This window comes from Amia ocellicauda, chromosome 4, assembly GCF_036373705.1.
Source record: "Amia ocellicauda isolate fAmiCal2 chromosome 4, fAmiCal2.hap1, whole genome shotgun sequence".
NCBI classification, from domain to species: Eukaryota; Metazoa; Chordata; class Actinopteri; order Amiiformes; family Amiidae; genus Amia; species Amia ocellicauda.
The window spans coordinates 31,745,856-31,767,567 of record NC_089853.1 but is presented as its reverse complement, the minus strand read 5'-3'; the positions used below and the strand labels follow the sequence as shown (position 1 = coordinate 31,767,567).

Genomic DNA, 21,712 nt, shown 5'->3' with positions numbered 1-21,712 from the left:
GTCTTACAAGGTGTCCGTGAGCAATGGAGGGCTTCTTTCACTTAATTAAGGTAAGAAACATGATTGTTCTGTTTCCCACACACATACCGGACCTGATTTGTAAACCGCCACAAGTCCAGCACCTTTCCATCACACTCTTCCTCTTCTTCGGCTTCACCGTGTCGTGTAGTAGCCTTGCGTCGTGTGCTTTCCGCCGGCTCCACAGGCCCCATCGGAGATGTCATCGAGGGGCTGCGCTGGCCTCGTCGTTCACGGGTTTCGTTTCTTTACGGTTCATCCCTCCGTAACCTTTCCTGTGTGCCGTGGCGTCGGCACAGATAAGCCGTCTGGATCTCAGCTTGACGGATAGATGTATCAGGGCCGCCCGGGGCCTCCGGCGAGCAGGGGCCTGGACTGCCGCCTCTCGCTTCTAACCTTAACAATTTGCCGCGTCCTTGAATCCGACTTCTCGAAGGGGATTGTCAGTGCCTTAACACAGGACCGGAATGAGATCTGCTGGCTACCATGAGGGTGACTTTATTGTTAATTACAAGAAGGAGAAAAACACCTTAGAGAACAGATGAAGTGCTCGTGTCCTGTAGGCCAATTGGAGCTGCTGCCAGCTGATTGGTTGACAAAGCGTTCTCGCGTTTTGAACGTTCTTGTGTTCTCATCACGTGGTTAAATCTCAATGCGCGTTGTTTGTGGTTTGATAACATCTTGTCACAGTTCATTGTTGATAAGATTGGAAGATCCTATTTGTGAATTGACCCCCCCCCCTCCCTCGTCTTTCTATGCATTGGTTGACGTGTAAGGTCAGAAATATATCAACAGTATATGTGTTAACTAAGCGGCGCCCCCTGCAGGTGACTTCTACACGGTTCCTCTGACCTGGCAGTTGAATCAGGAGGGGTTTCCAGTGTACACCCTTCAACACTACCTGTTGTACGAATAGCCTACGGGTCTGCTCTGAACAGAGATTCACGACTTTTTCTTTTCTTTTGCCATGCCTTAAACTGTCTCACTCCCAGGTCAAAAAATGTAGGAAAAGCAAAGAATGTAATGGCAGCAAGAAAGAAAAAGGGGAAAGAAGAAAAAGAGCGAAAGAAAGGCGGGGGTTGAATACGATCTGGACTGACAGTAGGGGATCTGTGTTAGTCTGTACAGTAGTTTTAAACCCCCTGCCCCAGCGCTGTGCGCAGACAGAGCTCCCCCACGCAGTCTCCAGGCCGACCTTTGACCCCGGCGCTGGTGTTGACGCACACAGTAGAAACAGTAGCCTATACACAATATCATATAACAGCATATCGGTGTGCAGCATTGCACAATTCAACCGTGAACAGCAGCGCACAGAGCAGGGCTACAAAAGACAGCTTCCACTCGTGTCAGATCACTGTCTGCGCTTTGACCCCCCCCCTTTTGGTGTACTGGGTCACACTTTATTGAAAAGCTATATAAACTAAATGTGCTAAAATATTAACATGATCAGCTTCTCATGACTATTATTGTTATTACTATTGTGTGTTCTATAATAACAACTACAATAATATGTTTATAGTTTTATCCAGACAACAAAGGACACAGAAATAAAATAAATCTTACTTAAAAAAAAATTATATATATATATATATATATATATATATATATATATATATATCTTTTTTTTAAAGTAAGATTTAATGTTATGTTATATTATGGAGGGGACTCATTTTATGAACTTCGTTTAGACTGCTTACATTATTTGTCCACTGGGTTTATCAAATTGATGCGAAACAACGGGATTAAAGAAGCCACAGTTTGCGGATGGGTTTGGGAATTGTATGGCAACCCTGTCAGTGAACACTAGAACGGCCTGTCTCCTGACGGTGCGGTGCTTATCAACGGGAAAACACCAAATAAACCGGAGCGTGTTCAAAACCCTGCTTTTCTTTCTCTTCTTTCTGCTGGCGACGAGGAGGAGCTGTTTATTCATTCACGTCACCCTCTATCTCATTCCCTTCTTCCTTCCTTCCTGCAATACACAGAAAGGGGGACCCAGCGCTGAAATCAACTGTTTTCTCTGCGATCCCAGTCACACTGCGAACCCCCTTTCACAAATTCACATCTAGGAATCCGGGTGAGTCCAATATCGTTACTGTTATTCACGAGTTAGACCGAAAAACACGACTAGAAACAACGCAAAGACAGCAATCGCGCCGCTGCGCTTTATGTCCAGTCGAAATCGCTGCTGCTTGGCATGTCGAGCGTTTTAAAATGATGGCACCGGCCATCGGGACGTCGCCTTTATCAATCCGCGGAAGTTTGGGCGTTCGGACGCTGACTTGTTGTATTTCCAACAAAATGACGAACTAGGTCAGTACCTACAGCCAACATGTCGTCTTTTTCTTTCACTTCCACATTCCCTCATGTCACAAACAGATGGCGTCTGAGGTGGGGGGGGTGGAATGGAGAGAAAGAGAAAGAGCTGCAGAAACGAATGCAGCCCACATTCACCCTGATCTGTCCATCATTTCCTAGCCCTACGAGTGGCGTTTGGAGTCAAAAAGACCAGCCGTAACCAACCGCTCCGAGCGAGAGAGGGAAGCAGAAGCTGTCCAGTTTAAGATCTCTGCCTTGGCAAAGTTTTTGATGCATGCCGTATGTGTGACAAGAATCAGTTCATCAACAAACGCATACACGTGAATTAAAAGTTTGCTGTCGCCCCTTCAAACTCGTAGCTGCGCCTTCGGTGTTACTGTAGGCAGAATTAGATATTTAGTGTGTGTGTGTTGTTGTTGTTTTTTGCTCTGTTTTCGTTTTTGACAGGGTTTAGTGATTAAACTATTCACTGGGATCCGTGTACTCCTGCTCAAAATGCGCAGTTATACTGTATACAATCGAGTGGGATCAAACCTGGCAGACACCGGATAATCTGACAACACATTTACAGCGGGGCAGTTAGTTTCTGCTTATGCATAAATTATTGTATTGGTTACCATGTATGTTGATAGTCATATTTGAAGGTGACTCAGTCAAGATGAGTAATGGATCAGTTTCAGGACGTGCAGAGAAACACTTACTATATTTCATTGTATGTAAAAGACGAGCCATGTAATTGACCTGCCTTGAGCACACTGAAAGGATCAAACCCCCCAATTCCACCGTAGCCAATCACTCAATTCATTTTTATTATGATGTTACGAAGTGTGGGATCTATAAACTCCCTTCAGTTAATAAATACATCTAACACAAAATTCACTATTTACGTTTTTACGGAGATTTTGCTTTATGGGCTTTCCCCTACTAATTACTTTGTTCTCATCTTACAAAAGTGAACTAATACAATTAATTCTATTAATAAGCTTATGATATAGAATTTGCAGAATTCCTAAAACAACATAAACAATAAATGTATTCTAAGAAAGAGAGAGAAGAATAAAAAAAAACAATCTGTTTCAAATAGGTCTCTAATCTGAAATTATAACCCTATGCAGAAGCCACCCCCCACCCCCAATACTGCTCTCTCAGGACACAATTATCCCCCTCAGTGGGGTACAGCTAATTTTGTGAGCTATAGGAAAGATATAAGGAACCTGGTCTGAGTTCTGCATTCTTGCAGAAAAAAACAACACAAGTCTGACTGTAAAGTAAAACTTGACATCAGAATATTTCTCTCTCAGATGATCAAGGTTTTGATAAGGAAGCACGGTGGGATTAGGCAGGTAGGCTTACACTCAAGGAATCTTGTTGACTCAGTGACTTGTTGCAGTCAGTTACACCAATTTCTGTAAATATTGTTTTGCTAGATGTAGACCCTGCTGTCGTTTTAATATAAATATGTGATTTAAGCAGTGAAATGTGGGATTCACGGTGACTGTATTGGTTTGTATTGTGTTAAGCAGCCGGGGCAGGCCTTTGCAATGACCCAAGTGGATGGGAGATAGAGCAGAAGTTCACTCTTTTGGCTAGAGGCATTAAGAGGTGTGACCCAGAACCAACAGTTATGCATTGTGGTATTCTGAGCCCATGCTAATCTGAAAAATAATCTGTCCCTGTCTTAATGCCTGCAGTGCAATGTTTTCTGTCACAGTAGTGGCAGGGCTGAATGGCAGTTTAACGAACTATGATTTTTAATAGTGTCAAACCCCAAATGCTCAAATTCTCCTCTAACTACATGGGTGTCCTTCTGTAATTTATCCTATTTTCTAAACTGCAGACCTGAGACTTAAATTCCAGGCTCCAACATATCAGTGTCACTGGTCTCGAAGGTAACTGTCAGGCAAAGCTGCATACTAATCGAGGGAGGCTAGAGACATTAAGACAAGCATTTCAACCAGAACCTCTGAGGTTCAGGAGTAGGTTTTGCTTGTTTTGGCTGAGAAAAACAATCCAGAATAACAATTTTCTCTGTTCCCAGCAACCTGGGAAGGGCAATTGGTTGTGGCTTTTTCAGTGAGTCTCGTCTCCATAGTAAACCTTACTGAGCTCTTGCCCAGGGAAACCTGACCAAGTGTGGCAGCCCTTTGCCTACTTCCTCCTGGGTTTTGCGGTCTGGACAGATCCAGTGATTGAGGTCACTGTGTGAAAAGACGCTGTATCTAGACTTTGAGGTCAAAGGGCTATTATATTTAGGTCATGCTCCTCCCTAATGTTGCATGCAGTGTTGAAGCTGAGTTTGGTAATTGAGCATACCAAGTAAGGGAGAAAGAGTGGGAGGGGGTGGTCTTGGAAATTAACTAGATTATTAATTAAGCAAAGTATTTACAAGATGCTTTGGAAAACCTTGGACAAATGAAATTTGGGTCTTGAGGCGTTCTTCTAGCTAAACAAACAAGTAAACAAATTAAACAGTGCAGTTAGTTTACTGTTATCGTTGGGGAACATCCGGCTCTTGACTGAATTAAAATTGCCACACAAAGCTGGAGTCAGCCTCCGATGACTCACTTGGAGCATTAACTGATACGACTGGCCAGCTGGAGCAGCAGGTTAAGAATCCTTGAAAAACATAACAAACAGAATACCTTCCCCACTCTCTCCAACTTGCCTTCGACTCAGTGACTGATTCCAGGATTCATTGTAGTCCTAGATCATAAGTGTGATTAGTTTTTACTTCCTTCCAGTCTCCTCCATACATGCGTAGTTATTGCCTGCCGCCATGTTTGAGAAATTCTGAGAATGGAGGGGTCAGTGTTTCCAATTACAAATGCACCAGATCCCATCTCAGATATTTAGTATCAGATGCTTGACCATGACATAATGTCTGCCAGTGGGTAAAGTTAACCAATGATTCAATAATTGAAACATAAGGTTGTTTTTTCCATTATTTTAAACGGGTGTTTTTTGTTTTTATTTTGCCCTTGTCAACAAATATTGTGGTCCTTTCCTAAACTGACATATTGCAGTTTAGAGTTATATTAACACCGCTGTAAGACTTGGGGATGGAGGTAGTCTCACATTCTCAGGTCTCCCACAATATATTATGCACAGTACAGAAATCATAGCATGGTAGTGTTACAGAACCTGATGCTCCTTAGACACTGACTTTTTGTTTCCTTCTTTCAGCGATGAGCTATAGATCCCTGCAAAAGTACAGTGAAAACATTCAGAAAGGGGGTTGTTTTTGTTAGTTGCAAGGCTATGAGGTGATGGTTATTTTTAAAAATCTCATTCTCCTGGGATGAAAAACAAAAAGCTACATCCTCTCGCATGTAGAGTACTCTGTGGTTGTGTCCCCATTTTGCTTGCCTTCAAGTTTGTGAGACAACTCTTCTGTGAAAAGTGGCTTAATATGGTTTTGCTGAAGTTTTGGTATCTGGTCTGCGAAGGGCTAATTCAGAGTCGTTTTTATATTCGCTGCTTTTCATTGGGCTTAACAAGTATTTACATTAAATCCCCTTTGAAGTGCCTGGGTTTGAAAAAATATATATACAGATAATCTACAATATACAAATAATATAACCTATGTTATTTGTCATGAAACTACACCAGTATAAACATAAAGGAATTGTTGAAGTTCTCCTAGTCATACAATTTTAAATAATATTATTAATTGTTCATGGAGTACTTCTGGGATGCACTTTGTTTTTCACTATTCTTTAATATGAATGGAGAAAAGAGGCAGTTTTGTGTTAAACACAACCTATGCTACTGGGTCTACTTAAGATTTGAAAGACAGTATTCTGTCATCTTGATTTGAGTTTTTTGTTTGTTTGATATTCTTACAAAAAAAAAATACATTCTCTTGAATTCTATCTTGGATTACATCTTGAGAGCTTTTTCAGTTTCTCAGTTTTTTCTTTAATGTTCTGTAAGACCGGCATTGCATTAATGCTTTTGTTTTTGTTTTGTGTTTTATTTTGTACATTTCTTATCCAGTGAAACATGTCTCTAATTCAGAACATTTTTTTCAAGCACTGTATTCAATAGCTTTTCTTTTCAGTACTTTTCACTTTTTTATTTTTTTTGGCTGTTCTTTGCTCTCTCTCTCCCCCTCTCAATCTTTCTTTCTCTACTCTTTCTCTTTGACTACTTTTCAGTGCTGTTTTTCTTTTCATTGTTTTTATTTTTTTACATTTTTTCTTCTTTTGGACTCCATTTTCTTCTCTTCCCCTATTCAGGTTTTCTTTCTTCTCTCTTCTGAATAGTTGTGGTACTTTAAGGGAAAGAAGGGGGGGAAGGAGGGGTTAGCTTCAGTCCCAGCTGCAAAATAGAGCCGCTCTCCACCTCATGCAGAGAGACCATACTGCTGGACATCTAATTTTCACATTCTGTGTGATTCTCTACATAAACTGGAGGCTTCAATTACCAATTGATTGACTTGTTTTTCCTACATCAGTTAGTTACAAAGTTATAAACACGCTGAAGTATCTTAACTATATTTATAATAGCTGCGATGAAGTGAATAAATGTCCTGTATTATTGTTGCTGACCAGTTAATATTGTTTTGGGATGTAAATTAAAAAGAACCACTCTTGCAGTAGGAATCGATGCATCTCTCACACTCCAAAAGGTGAGGCAGTCAATGCCCCTTCCACTGCATATCCTCACCATTGTCGGTATGTCCTGCAACAGCATGCCTGCCACAGACAAGTTAGATTAAGCCATTTGTCAAAATGTAAATGAAGAAACGTGAAGGAACCTAAAATGCTTCCGATCCTCATTCGTGGTGCACCAATCTGCCTTCAAAAGTATCGACTTTCTCCTGCCCATGAAGGAGGCCATTAATATCCGACTGTCTGTGTGTAGATAGGGTGCATTACAGAAGGCTTTGTGGTAGTATTTAAAATGAATGTCTTGATAGTAATTGAGTGTCCACAGTTCAGATGGAAATGGGGGAATCCAGCATTCACCGGGCAACACATTAAACTTTCCTTTATTTTTTTAAATATGTGAGAACCAAAACAATATGATGGAATGGCAGGTTTGAAGGGGAGAGAAAGGTGAAAGAGAGATGAAAGAGAGGAGAGATAAAAGCTGGAGTGAGGAGGGTGTGGGATAAAGGAGGAGGAAGGGAGGTGGAGATGAAAGCGAAGCGGGGAAAGATAAGAACAGAGTGAGAGAGGGAGAGAGAGAGAGAGAGAGAGAGAGAGAGAAAGACGGAGGGAGAGATAGTGTACAGAGCAGAGAGGTGTAACCATGGAAACAAGAGGAAGGTACAAAGAAGAGAGACAAAGGATTCTGATTAAAAAGAATGAAAGTTAGGGAGGGAAAAAGAGTGATTCAAGATGATGGTAACTCAAATGTGGATGGCTGGAGGAAAAATACAAAGAAAGAGCCAATCTAAAGGGACTCCCTTCAGTTTTCCATTGCCTGTTTATGAGTGTGTAAATGAGCTTGTCAGTGTGGTTCCCAACTGTACAGTGCACTGGAGACCCCTGGTGGTGATAGGCCTCATTGCTGGTGAACTCCGAGGTCATAATCATGAAGTGGTGTGCGCCTTGCTGGGTTTATGTACATTTTGTAGTAGTTTATTTTTGTTTCGGGACCAAAGCCAAGTAAACTTGCCTCCTGATATAGTTTTGTGATGTTTTATAATTTCAATGTTGCTTTCTTCTGAGGAAAAATAATGAAAGTAATTCAGTAGAGTCAGTGGGAAATGTTTAATGAACTTCACCTTGTTGGTCTTTGTTTTTGGAGTGCTGATGTGTTGTGTAGAAATAACTAAAGCTGCCAGAGTGACTGTGTCTCTGTTCCTGAGGTCTTATAGGAGGGAGTTGGTGTAATGATTCTTCATCTTGGTAGATTTCTCGTTACTGTAAAGAATTGACGTATTGTGATGATATCAAAATTGTAAGCCACATAAAAATGGTACCTCAATCCTACTGGCTATTTAGTACCCACATTTACAAACTTATACATCAGTTTTTCCCCTTTGTACAAGTTCATAAGAAGAAAATGTATTGGGGTTAACAGTCACACAGTCTGAAACAAAAGGATAACATACCTGTCCAGTATTGCTAAGTGTGGATTATTTAGCATGCACATAGACTAAGCACAGCATGAGCTGAAAGGGGGTTAAGTGACACAAGGGACAAGAGGTTCTGCTATGTTGTATGTTGCCGTTTCGTAAATATAGACACGTGTGATGTGTGTGTGTATCTATATTTAATTGTATATGTAGAAAGAGAATGACAGGCACATAGATATATGGAGGTTTTTTGTGTGGTTTGCAAGTCTCACGGGTTTCTCTCTCTCTCTCTCTCTCTCTCTCTCTCTCTCTCTCTCTCTCTCTCTCTCTCACTCCCCTTCCCGCCCCCTCTCTCTCCCTGTTCCCCCGCCCTCCCTCTCCCTCTCTTTCTCTCTCGCTCTCTCTCTCTCTCCCGCCCTCCCTCCCTTCCTCTCTCCCTCTCTCTTTCCCTCTCCCTCCCCCCTTCCTGCCTGCCCTCTCTCTCTCTCTCTCTCTCTCTCTCTCTTCCTTTTTTATCCTCTTTACTGAATGCTCTTCTCCTTTCCTCCCTCCTCTCTTTCTTTTTATATTGTTCTTTCCCCCTTTCTCTGTACACATTCTCCTTGCTCTTTTCCCATCAACCATGAGCACTTAATTTCCAATCCTCTCTGGTAATATACTACTTGGGCCGAAAGAATAGGACTGTCTGACTGTCTGTCTGCTATCTATCTCTCTGCCTGTTCACTTGTTTTTCTGTCTAGGTCTTTTCATGCGAGACCAATATAATAATAGAAAACAACCATAAAGGTTTAATTTTTTGGGTGGTGGTAGGTGGGGGTAGGCTCTTCTGCCTTTTAAAAGGAGTAATGTAATGTTTTTCACTCTTCAGCTGCCTTCTTGGTGGTTTACATTCGGTGTAAGGACCTGTTGAAACTATTCATGTATGGCCACCAGAGATCTGATACTCAGGAAAGCTCTGAGTCTGAGCTCTTTCTCAGCTTCACAGTGCTTCATAATAGCTTGAGTTTCATCCCATGACACAAAGATTTCTAAAATGGTCGGCTGTAATGCCTTCAACAACACCCTCATCCCCATACACTCAGTTTCTGCATCTCTTTGTCTGAAGCCGTTCTAGATCAGGGTGAGCACTTTTACACTTTAGTTTAGTCTTGAGACTTACGATTAAAACAGATAAATTAAGGACGGTTCACGTATGTTTGTAGGATAAGAATTGCAGACATCAGGGATTCAAATGGAAACCAAACAAAAGGGTGTCAGACATGACTCTATGGGGCTTCTGCAGAGGAATTCATAAAGAGCTGATCTTCAAGCCATTAAATTAAATAAACTGGAAATATTTGTGGGAAAAAGGTGTACTAAGAGTTATAAAAAAGGTGTACTAAGTTTGCATTTTTATACTATACAATTGCATTTTAAATCAAGCTGTGCAATTTGTCTGACTTAATAAACATTCCTGCTTAATTAGGCTGATTAGGTTAACTAATGATCCTTAAGGCAAAATGCACATTTCCATTCTCTTGGTTTTGGCATGTTAGTGTCCGGTAAGAAAGACATTTAATTAATATTCAGATTGACTTATTGAGTCAAGACTTTTTTTCTAAAGAAGGGATGATAACGGGGAGGATCCATAGAAGATTCACGAGTCAATGAAGGAAATGTCCACAATTTCAATCTCCAAATTCTTCAGCTTTTTTTAATTGTGTAATTTGTTGAAAAGATGTAACATGAAAACATGTTTGAATTAGATTTCCTGTTTCTACAATATAATATCCTCTAATATCAGTTCAGAGATCTTTCAGGAAAAAATGTCTCTGAGGATATTTATTAATGTTTTAAACTGCAGACAAGACTGGAGACATTTTTCTGTGAAGGTCCTTTGCTTTTACTTTTTAGATGGAATTAGGCAAACGATTTGTTAATCAAATTCTGTACCTGGCTTTAGTATCAATAGTCAGGTATTGCCTCCCACCTAAACCCTGTGCTGTGTTACTATATTCAAATTCTGTTCCTCTTTGGTATCTTTCAGCAGGTGAGCACAGTTATTTTTGTAAAGAAACCAAGTTTGATTCTATTAACCAGCAGAGGAAAGAGCAGAGAGAAGAGTGACTAACTCATGCCTAGTTCTCATAAGCCACAGTGCCTTGGGAGTAGGGATAGATTGACTAAAGCAGTGAGACTACACTTCTATACTGTGTATCAGCAGTGCCCATTTTAAATTGGGGGTTGCAGAAGTGAGCTTTTGATAGTCAGATCTCGTCGTATGTCAGGGATGCAAAAGAAAAAAGGTAAATCAGGAAAAACAATTAAGCAGTTAATGAATCATTAAAAACTATCAATGATCTATAATCTGTTGTCAAGCAATAGACAGAAGTGGAAATGTGTTCTGAGTTTGTCAGTTTCCTGCCAGGAAGTCAGGCTGCTGTGGACACTCCTCAGTCACCTGCAGAAACTGGGTGGGACTTTCCCAGGATTCCCAGCTGTATCTAACCAGGCTGTGCTGGGGCTGAGTCACAGCTTCAGCCGTCTCCTGCGCATTTCCCTTTTTCCCCTTTCGTTTCTCTCTTCTGAGTTTCACGCTAGACTATGTGAAACTTTTACTCTGAAGATACACTCTTTGGGCTGGTTATTAATGATATCTTGTCCTCCCCACTTTCATTTAGACTTGCTTATGAATTGCTCAAACCTCTGTTAAATATGTGCAAATGGAGGTAGTTTGTGATTTTTAGTATGGAATTGTGCCAGTGTTTTTTTATTTTATTTTATTTTTTTCCCCAAGTTTGTTTTTCCTTTCTTTCATTTTCCCAGAGGCAAGTTCTGAGTGTTGTTTTATGTGCATGTCCCTTGTTGTTTCTTCTCTGTTCTTTCTTTGTCTTTTGCTTCTTTTATCTGTCTTTGTTTCTTCCCTCCCTCCCTCTCTCCATCTCTCTCTCTCTCTCCCTGCCTCCCTCCCTCCCTCCCTCACTCTCTCTCTCTCTCACACACACACACTTTCCCAGCTGGCTGCTATCTTACTCCATTCTGCTATTCTCTGTTGCTTTCCCAAGGTTTTAAATTTTCTACCTCTGTTTATAACAAAATTGTATCATAAGCTAATTTTAAATTAATCTATACACCTGTCCATTTAATGTTATTGGAAATAGTGGCGTTAACAGTTCTTAAAACATAAGTATAAATGGCTCATTTGTCCTTTCTGTTTCTAAATCCTTTTACTTCTGTGCTGAATGTGTTAGGGGATGTGTAACCCACATACAAGGAACCAACTTTGCAGTGTTGCACTCACTTCCCTTTGAAATCATATCAAGATGATAACAGACCCCCTAAAACATGATATAGTTTCATACTTTCAACATTGTTTCTGAACATAGAACTACAAATGAAGACTGGATATTAAATAGTTAATCCTTCTCTTACTGTGTTTCATTCCCCTCTCTCATCTCCCTCCCCCCCCCGCTCTTGGGCTCTTCTCTTTTTCTCACTTCCCCCATCCCCCTTTCTCTTCCCTCCCTTTCTTCTCTCCTTCTTTCGTTCTCTCGCTCTCTCCCCCTCCCCCTCCCTCTTTTACTGCATTCCCTCTTTCACCCTCCCTTCCCTCTATCTCTCTTCCCATCCCCCTCTCTAGCTCTCTCCCTCACTTCTCTCGTTCTTTGCTTCTCTGCTCTCTGCTTCTCTGCTCTCTCTCTCTGCTTCTCTCTCCCACTCTCCCTCCCTCTCTGTGATTCCCTTTTTGCCTCTGCTTTTCTCCCTCTCCTACCCTCCCTCTCTCCCCCTGCTTCCCTTTTGCCTCTGCTTTTCTTTCTGATTTTCTCTCCCTGACCCCCTCCTTACGTGTGCTCTCTCCCTCCCCCATTTTCTCCCTCCCTCTCTTCCTCCTTTTTTGCTGCATTCTCTCTTCTTCCCTCCCCCTCTCTCTTCTCTCTCCTCTCTCCCTCCTCCTCCCTCTCCTCTGTCTCTGTCCCCTCTCCCTCCCTCTTTCTTTCACTCTCTCCCTCTCCCATGTCAGTCTCACTCCCTCCCTCTTTCAAAACTGTTTTCTCTTTCTCACCCCATACTTGGTATACTTTTTATACTTAATCCACACCATTACTGTTTAATCTGTCATGTAATCAATTAATAATTTGAGAAATAAATCAAGCCTACACCCCCCCACACACACTTTTAGAGATTGAATGAAATATCATGTGTGACATACTAACATTAATAGAGCCTCCAGTTTCAGCAATGACAGACAGTCACACCCCCCCTCGAATCACACTTCTTTCCAATACAGTGGTACAGTGACTGCTTCAAACTTGTATAGTACTGTCTGTGTGTATGTCTGAGGGAGTGTGTGTGTCTCTCTCTGTATGAGATTGTATTTGTCTGTTTTTTGCGTGTGTGTGTGTGTCACTCCCCGTGTATGAGATTGTATTTCTGTCTGTTCTTTATGTGTGAGTGAGTGTATGTGAGTGACTGAGTGTGTTGAGAGGCACAGTCAGCCCTGATAACACCAACGGTAGGAGGAGGATGAGCTACTGGGGCCGCCCCCTCTCTCCCCAGATATAAATAGGAGCAGGATTTTTTCTCTCTTCATTTGTCTTGAAGGATGAGATCCTTAAAACATCACGCAAGAAACAATGTGGTAGGTTCCTGTTCTGCTGTACTGTACAGTATTTACAATGTTCTTTGCTTTGGCTGGATTGCTGTTAATCTTTAAGGTCCGGCACTCATTTTGGAAGGCAGACAGTGCTGCAGAAATCAGCATGAGGAGCTTTTACTGATAAGAGCAGCTTCACTTCAGCTCTCTCTCTCTCTCTCTCTCTCCCCCCTCCCCCCTCTATCTTTTTCTCTCTATCTCTGTCTGTTTCACTCCATACTGTCAGTTTCCCTCACTCCCTCTCTCTGATTTAATTTGTTTCTTTTGTTGTGACTTTCTCTTTTTGTCTTTCTATATTTCATTTAGTCTGCCTTTCATTTTGTCGCTGTTTTTCTTTCTCTCCCCCTTCCTCCCCCTTCTCTCTCTCTCTCTCTGTCTCTCTCTCTCTCTCTCTCCCCCCCTCCCTCCTCCCTTCCTCCCTCCCTCACTCTCCCTCACTCACTCACTCTCTCACTCTCTCTCTCTCTCTCTCTCTCTCTCTCTCTCTCTCCCCCTCTCCCGACTGCTTTAAAGGCAGTAATTATAAATGACGTGGATTATTGGTGCATCCAGGTTGTTCTCTCGTTCTCTGTCTGCCTTTTTCTTTTGTGCTGCGAAACGACCAATGCACCGGGTAAGGCAGCGCTGTCTGAAAGCGATTTTATTTCAGGCTTCTTTCGTGGGTAAAGAGTGAATGCGCTTTGGCTTGATCACAGATTTCCCTCTGCACTTTGCACAAACTTTGAGTTGGGCAGTGACCTGGAAGAAACTGAGAACACTACTGACCTCTGTGTCCATACAGTGGTTGTGTGTTGGGGGGGGGTGGTGGTCGGATCGGAGTTGTAGTGCTGAGATGAACCTTTCCTTCAGACTGAATCAGGTGGTGTTCTGGTGCTATAAACTACACGGCAGCTTCTCAATGTGAAATGCTGACATGTCATCTTAGTGGGTCTTTGGCGGTTGTGCAGTTGAAGGTGCTTGTACTGTAGATGTAGATTGTAACTATGATCCCCACACTCTAGGCTATATCTGTGCAAGGGGTCTTGCGCTAGTTTATGGAATTGCACTGAAGTCCTGGCAGGCGGTGGAAAAGTGCCTCAGGCTATGTCTGTAACTGTCATGTATGTATTGAGATGCACGAGGCTGTTGTGTAGTGTGTGCAGTCAATTAAATAATACCAGCATTCTGCTTAATTACTAAACTTTGATGGTTTTTAACAATTGGAAAATATGATGGCTGGAATAGAGTCAGATTATCTGTGTCGACTAGCGCCTGATACATGACTTCTGGGTCACTCCAGTATTCCCGTCCCACAAATAAGGGTAATCATTGCATCTTTGATGACATGGCAGCGAGGCTGTTTACACCTCAATCTGGTCTGCTGGCTCTGCACTGAGCAGGAAGTGCTCTGGATTGCCTGAGGAAGTGTGTTTCCTGGTCAGACTTGAGTCCTGTTTGTATGTTTTATTATTTTTGCATCCGTAAAGGAAGGAAGCCCGGTAAGAGCTGGGATCTGCCTTATCTCGTTTATCACGTGTTTTCTCTGTTGGTTTCCAACCAGGAGCCCAGGCACTTGCACACCGTTTGACTTAGAGCTTCTATGAAGACTTAGGTTTATGTGAATTGAACTTTTTTTTTTATCTTGAAGTTATTTTCCTTTTTAGTTGTATATTTTCTCTTTGTCTGTTGATCTTTAAGGTTTTCAAGGGATGTTTTAAGTATTTAAGCACAGTTTTAGTAGAAGAGCAGGGTGTGATACTCTTATAATGTAGTTTGTCAGAAAAGACACATTCAGCACAATGTTGAAACACAAGTGTGTTTAATACAATTCTGAAGCATGAGTGAATTGTGTATTAAGAATATCACAGTTTGATCACAGCTGATCTTACACACCCTTTCCTTCCTTATCCTGAATGTAAAAATACAAATGATACAGGAGTAATATTTTAAGTATTAATTTGATGAAATGTTATTGCCAAACTAATCGGCAGATTTAGCATTTGGATGCACTCATTCTATTTCTGTCTGTTTCCCCCCCCAGGAGGAGGAGAGTGGCCGACTGATTAGATGTTATTCTAAAGTCATGGATCAGCTGGTGGACGCGGGAACGCAGACGGACCCTGTCGTGGTGCTGTCACTGGCCCAGGCGGCAGTGCTGGGCCTCATCTCGCAGAATGAGGTGTTTGGGGCCACCATTGCACCCAATGGCTTCTACACGGGCGAGCCCAAAGAGTCGCCTCCTCCTCGCTCTGAGGAGATGGAGTACGAATATGCTGACCAGTTGATAGGGGCCAATGGGGACTATCTGCCTGAGCCACTGGAGGAGGGAGGGGCACAAAGTCCGGAGCCACAGTGCAGCGAGAGAAGGAAGCCAGGGCCCAAGGGCAAGGGGAAGAGGGCCAGAGGGGAGCTGGAGACTGAGGAGTCAAATGACAGGACTTCAAAGACACAGACTCAAGTGAAAGGGGAAGAGGAGTCCTCCCCGCTGTCCTCCTGTGCCCACGGGGTGGCCTGCTCTAGGGTGAAGGAGGGGGTGCAGCTTGTCGACCCCACAAGCTACAGGTTGACCAGCACGCAGCACAAAGAGGAGCCACACACGAATTGCTGCCCTGACTGTGAGAGGGAGGTGAAGAGTCAGCATCGGGAGAAGTACAAAGAGGGAGAAGAGGCCGAGAGGGTGGAGGAGGACGAGGAGGAGGAAGACGAGGAGGAGGAAGAGGAGGATGGAGAGAGCCCCCACAAGTCAGGCGAGGAAGAAGACGACAGCCCAGTGATGAGCCGCTACTTCGACTCCAGTGAGGTGGGCTACGAGTCCGGGGAGACGGCGGGGCCGGACGGGCCTGACTTTGATGAGAACAGCCAGAACCTGAGCTGGCCGGAGCACACTGACAGTGAGGGCAATGGGCAGCCCGGCCGGCGCCTGCAGATTGACCGCCTGGACATCAACGTGCAGATCGACGAGTCTTACTGTGTGGATATGGGCGACGGGCTGAAGCGCTGGAAGTGCCGCATGTGTGAGAAGTCCTACACGTCCAAGTACAACCTGGTGACCCACATCCTGGGCCACAATGGCATCAAGCCCCATGAGTGCCCACATTGTGGTAAGCTCTTCAAGCAGCCCAGCCACTTGCAGACCCACCTCCTTACCCACCAGGGCACGCGACCCCACAAGTGTGACGTCTGCAAGAAGGCCTTCACCCAGACCAGTCACCTGAAGAGGCATATGCTGCAGCACACTGACATTAAGCCCTACAGCTGCCGATTCTGCGGCCGTGGCTTCGCCTACCCCAGTGAGCTCAAAGCGCACGAGACAAAGCACGAGAGCGGCCGCTGCCACATGTGTGTGGAGTGCGGCCTGGAGTTCCCCGCCCTCAGTCAGCTCAAGAGGCATCTCACCTCTCACCAGGGTCCCACCACCTACCAGTGCTCTGAGTGCAACAAGTCCTTCCACTACCGCAGTCAGCTGCAGAACCACCTCATGAAGCACCAGAACATCCGGCCGTTTGTCTGCTCAGAGTGCGGCATGGAGTTCGCCCAGATCCACCACCTCAAACAGCATGCACTCACTCACAAGGTACTGAAACAGCAGGCCCTCGCCCACAAGGTACTGAAACCCCATTGCATAATTCTAACCTAGCACCCCTCCCCTTGTTATTTTCTTCTCTCTTGGCACCAAGTTATATGTGTAAGGGTTAGACATAAAACTATATGCTTGCACAGACAACATGTAGAGTAGTCAAAGCAATGTTTTGTTGTCATTATTTGCTTTGTTTTATATTTTTTGTTATGATAGGAAGTTGCCCATTTGTATCGTTTGAATTCTCAGGTTCTCATCTGCCTCATTTTTGTTAGTACTGTAGAATAATTGAATGTGCTTAAAAGTTAGTTTTAGGATTTTTTTGTTTGTTTTTGCAGCAGAGCTATGGACAAACACAAGAAATGTATAAAATTTCCATTTGTGAGGAGGGATAAGTACAGTGTGTTTGTCAGGGATTGTCTTGTAGAAATGTCCCTCTTTGTTGCAATTGTTTGCTTCTGTATTGCTTGTAACTCGTCTGACTCCCCCTGGTGTCCTTTCAAACTCACTGGAGCTGCTGCAGATTCTCTCCCTGCAAACACTTGGTGGAGCCACAGTAACTGGAATCAGAAATGGCTGTACCAACTGTATTGATAACCCTCCTTGCACACATATTGTTTGTCTTTGCACAGTAAATGACTACAGTAACTAGCACTGGTTTAAGCTTAAACTTTGTATAGCCTGATTTCAATTTTTATACCTGCCACAGACCTGTGCGACAAGAACCCCCTCAAACAAAATGCCTCTTTTGTGAAGAGGACTGATGAGATTGTCATGTGTATTGTTTGCTCACCCTTTCACTTGCTTAGAGACTAATTTCGGTGTTTCTTGTTTGCATTCTCTCTCTCTCTCTCTCTCTCTCTCTCTCTCTCTCAGGGTGTGAAAGAGTTCAAGTGCGACGTCTGCTTGCGAGAGTTCACCTTGTCGGCGAACCTGAAGCGGCACATGCTGATTCACGCCAGCATCCGTCCGTACCAGTGTCACGTGTGCTTCAAGACCTTCGTTCAGAAACAGACTCTCAAGACGCACATGATTGTCCACCTGCCAGTCAAGCCATTCAAGTGCAAGGTGAGTTCAGCACAAACGCAAATGTGTGGAATAGGGTTGTGTTGGACAAGATATACAATATACAAGAAGTTCATTAGTATTAGTATTATGTTTAACATGGGGGTGAAGATTTTGTTTTTTTACTTCTTGAGACTTACATTTATGTGTGTGTGTGTTATTGTGGACACTCAGAATTTGAGCTGTCCAGCACACCCAGTGACGCGACTAAACAAGTGCCTCCACAGTCCCAGGGCGGATGATTGAGCTGTGTTTGTGCCGGTTGGTTTTAACAGGTGTGTGGCAAGTCTTTCAACCGAATGTACAACCTGCTGGGACACATGCATCTGCACGCGGGGAGCAAGCCCTTCAAGTGCCCCTACTGCTCCAGCAAGTTCAACCTGAAGGGGAACCTCAGCAGACACATGAAAGTCAAGCACGGCATCATGGACATCTCCCTGGATGGGCAAGGTGCGTGACACTGAGACAGAGCCCCCTGTGAGGCCCGTGCATAGCGTAACACCACACCGCTCTGCTGATGTGGTACCAGGGCAACACCCGCATGTGGTTTCAGTTGTTGTTTCAGATGTCTAGGCTAAGGTCTCCTTGCATATACAGGTGAATGAACATCTGATCTCTCGTAGTAGCTATTGCATGTGCTCTGCCAGTAGACTGATGATGTATGACAGGACTGACGTGTCTCTTAACAGTAGGGGAGATTTCATGTACTGTTGGGATGGGAATTGCATTGCAGTATTGGTCAGGAATGCAGGGGAGTGAGCGTGCAAGGCCGTGCGTGGAGCAGTGGAGCTCGGCACTGGTGGCTGCACTGTGTGCTTCATACTCTGTTTTCTTTTCCTCGCTTAGACACCCTCCCCGACATGGAGGGGCAGGAGGACTATGAGGAGGAGAACTATGACTTCACAGGCCGGGAAAACCATGGCAGCAACAACGCCCAGGAACTCGCCAAGCTGTCTGAGGAGGCCATGCGAGACATTGGCTACTACAACTTCGGGAAGGATGCTGACCGTTACTCCATGGCTTGAATGTGAAGCAGACATCAAAAAACCCGAAACAGACTAAATAAAAACACCAAACGGTTCTTCACTACGCTGAATTGACGGAGAGGTCAACAAACCCCTTTACAGCACCAGCTGCTATAGGCACAGTTGGGTTCTTGACCTTCGCAGAGCCAGAGCTATACTGTACTAAAGGAAGCCCCTACAGTGAGAGGACTGTTTAAAGGAAGCCATTCTGGTGCAGTTTCCTGCTAACTTCTACTGGGAGCAGGAAGCTGGTGATTTGGGATTGTAAAACCTTTGACCGATTTCCACTGAGGTCTGATAACAGCTGAAGGAGAAAAAAATATCTGAGTGTTATTTGGAAGACCGCCTAAAGGGGAAGAAAAAATTTAAATTGTCTGCATCGTTAAACATGATTTCCTGATATGCTGTGTCATGAGTTAGAGGTAAAACTGGTATTTAAAGAATATATAAATATATATAAAGCCCTGATTTATTAGCCTTGTAAGAGAGAAGCAGAGAGATTTTCCAAAAACCAAACCTGAAATTTTGAAGAAGACTACTGCTAAGGACATAATGAGTGGCACAGGTAATGGTGTGTTTCTGAAAAAGCTTGCAGCAAACAGATGAGGTGCTGCATCCACAGATCATTAGCATTGTGTTACGTAGAGAGGAGTGCATCACACAACCCGAATGCTAATGGTTCCTGACAAGGCTGCCATGCCTCTCCTGCCTCACAGTAATTTATGCTGTAGCTGGTAGCACAGCCCCAGTGCATCAGCATGCCAAAGGTGTCGATGGCTCTCCTGTTTGAACTCATGTGTGAATGTCTGAACTCAAAAAACAGATATGACTGACATTAATCAGTCATTTCACAAGAGTGGCCAAGAACATATAGTGGATTTAGCAAGTTTGTTGTATATTTGGTGCCTAGTTAATATAAAACTTTAGTTAAAATAATAATAAACGTAAAATACAAATTGTGCTGCTTAAAAAGGCCAAAATTATTGACAAGTAGGAAGTACTGATCCTTTTCCTGTATTGCAATGTGGTTGATAGCTAGGGTAAAAGTCTTGTTTTACAAATGCCAATAAATATAATGTGATGGTAGTGTATTTACCAGAACAGCCAGCAGCTGTTCCTACTGTATGTAAGTCATGGTACACAATGCATGCTTACAGGAATTTGAGGGCCAGTATTTGAAGCAGGACTTTCTAAAAATATTTTTGAAAGCTATTAAAAAATTTAACTGCACCATGTTAACATCTCCGCAAAGATATTGTTTTGAGGAGCATTATGTAATCCTATTAGTATGACGTGTGGCTGAAAGAACCATTGTGAGTGAATATCCAGTATACAGAACGAATTCCTAACTTGAGAATACATCTGATCTGTATCAATTTGAAATTGAAAAGAAATATATATATTAAAAAGGCCCAGTGAGTGTGATGTATGAGGTCTTCAATGTATAGGAAGTCTTCAACCCTTGATATTATTCTTCCTTGATAGTTTAAGATGTTTTACAAAGTTTAAAAGCATTGTAATCCAAACATGAATCCTAAGAACAGTTTGAATAATTTGTAGAAAGAAATCCTCCATTCAGGCTGGGTTCTGTTCATGAAAACATTTAAATATAGGTGAAAAAGGGTAACTTTACACTGTACTGTACATGTTGTTTTCATAATTTGTCACCTAGTGTACCTCTGTATTCAAACTCAGGGCCTAATAGACTGTACTGTTCTTTCATAAGGCCTCCATGGACCAAAGAATCTGACTACTACCGAAAAAACCAAAACCTGCCACTGAAGTGTGCAAAGCGGTGAAGACGTCTAAACACTACTGACAGCAACAGCCTTACTGGGCTCTTTTAGGAGGTGGTTCAGTCCACATTACCATGCCAGTGCATTAACATATTAATGCTTACTTTGTTGAGTTACTTATATTATGTATGTGTATGAAAAACAGCCCCTTTACTCCCAGCTTTCTTCTCTCATTGTAATTGGTACTGCAGTCTGAATTCAGTGTATATAGTTCTAAAATCAACTCTAATCAAATGTTAAAACCTGATTTCTCATCTGCAAACAAACTGCATAACCACTATAGGAAGTAGATGGACTCTTTGGCACCACCTGCTGTATATATTTACAGAGATGACTGAAGCACAGCAGCGTGCGGTTGGCAGCGTCTCTGCCTTGTGTAGTTGAAGACTTTGAATCTCCAGACCTGGGCATCTGCCCGTGTGTAGCATTTTCTGCTCGACAGACAACCCGTCAATGCAATGGGATGCATCTCTAACGGCTGTTATAAGTCTATTGCATTTTCAGCACTTCAAAAGGAAAAGAAAATGTTAAGAGTTCTGAAAAATAAGCAGTTCAACCCATACCATCTCATACTTGTAGCTGCATTTAGTTTTCCTGGACAAATTTGAATGTGAATTGCCCTGGAAATGGACAAGGCCACTAACTTGTCTGTCTGGTTCTCCTGAACGATTGTGTATCACTCAGAGCAGCATCAGGACTGCATTGGTGGACAATGGTGCTCCAACAGGGCCACAAAGCCCATAGAGGAGGATTGGGGGAATTCACAAAGTGTTTTACTCCATTAAATACAGGTTTTGATTTGAAGATGGGGCAAAAATAAATAAAATAACCTACTGAAGGGGAGTGAAGAACTGCGAGTCAAACACACAAGATCATTCCCCCCCTTTTTATTTACCGGGTGAAGTAATAAGCTTAGTGAATTTTCCCAATCTCAGTTTATTCCAATCGCACCTTAAGTGATGGAATGAAAGTTTTTGAAATTGAACTGACCAGCGTTCAGTTGTATTGCATTGGTGTGAATATACTGTGGATAGAATATACTACATGTAAAATGTTGTGTACCTGACAATATTGTAAATAATAAATTTATTTACCTTTAAATGAGTTATTCCTGACTCCGTTATTTAGTAAACTGCATATAGCAGTTGATCTTCCTAATGATTTACAAGTATGATGGACAGTGGGGGAGAAAATGGTAAGGAAGATTGTTTATGGTTTGTGTTTTTCCAATTTCTTCCCTTTAAAACACCAGGCAGACACTTGAGCATTGGG

The 21,712-nt window shown here is 42.9% G+C and overlaps 1 protein-coding gene across 3 annotated transcripts; it reads left to right on the top strand.

The window, feature by feature from the left end:
• Window positions 1-1,869: 1,869 nt before the first annotated feature.
• znf710a (zinc finger protein 710a) lies at window positions 1,870-21,542 on the top strand. Of its 3 annotated transcripts, none has more exons than XM_066701890.1 (5): window positions 1,870-2,095; window positions 15,019-16,581; window positions 17,431-17,622; window positions 17,895-18,069; window positions 18,466-21,542. In XM_066701890.1, the coding sequence occupies exons 2-5, from the start codon at window positions 15,061-15,063 to the stop codon at window positions 18,642-18,644; spliced, it is 2,067 nt and encodes a 688-aa protein (XP_066557987.1). In that variant the 5' UTR covers window positions 1,870-2,095; window positions 15,019-15,060; the 3' UTR covers window positions 18,645-21,542. The 3 variants fall into 3 exon arrangements, with proteins under 3 accessions (XP_066557987.1, XP_066557986.1, XP_066557985.1); XM_066701889.1 differs by lacking the exon at window positions 1,870-2,095 and adding an exon at window positions 12,916-12,983 and having other exon boundaries at window positions 15,019-16,551; XM_066701888.1 differs by lacking the exon at window positions 1,870-2,095 and adding an exon at window positions 12,916-12,983.
• Window positions 21,543-21,712: the final 170 nt, after the last annotated feature.

What these genes read in the sequence shown, in the direction of transcription:
- znf710a (XM_066701888.1), top strand. Translation starts at nt 12,948, where the DNA reads ATGAGATCCTTAAAACATCACGCAAGAAACAATGTG. An exon ending in ATCACGCAAGAAACAATGTG is followed by an intron (nt 12,984 to 15,018) that starts GTAGGTTCCTGT and finishes TTCCCCCCCCAG; the next exon opens with GAGGAGGAGAGTGGCCGACT. An exon ending in CATCTCCCTGGATGGGCAAG is followed by an intron (nt 18,070 to 18,465) that starts GTGCGTGACACT and finishes TTCCTCGCTTAG; the next exon opens with ACACCCTCCCCGACATGGAG.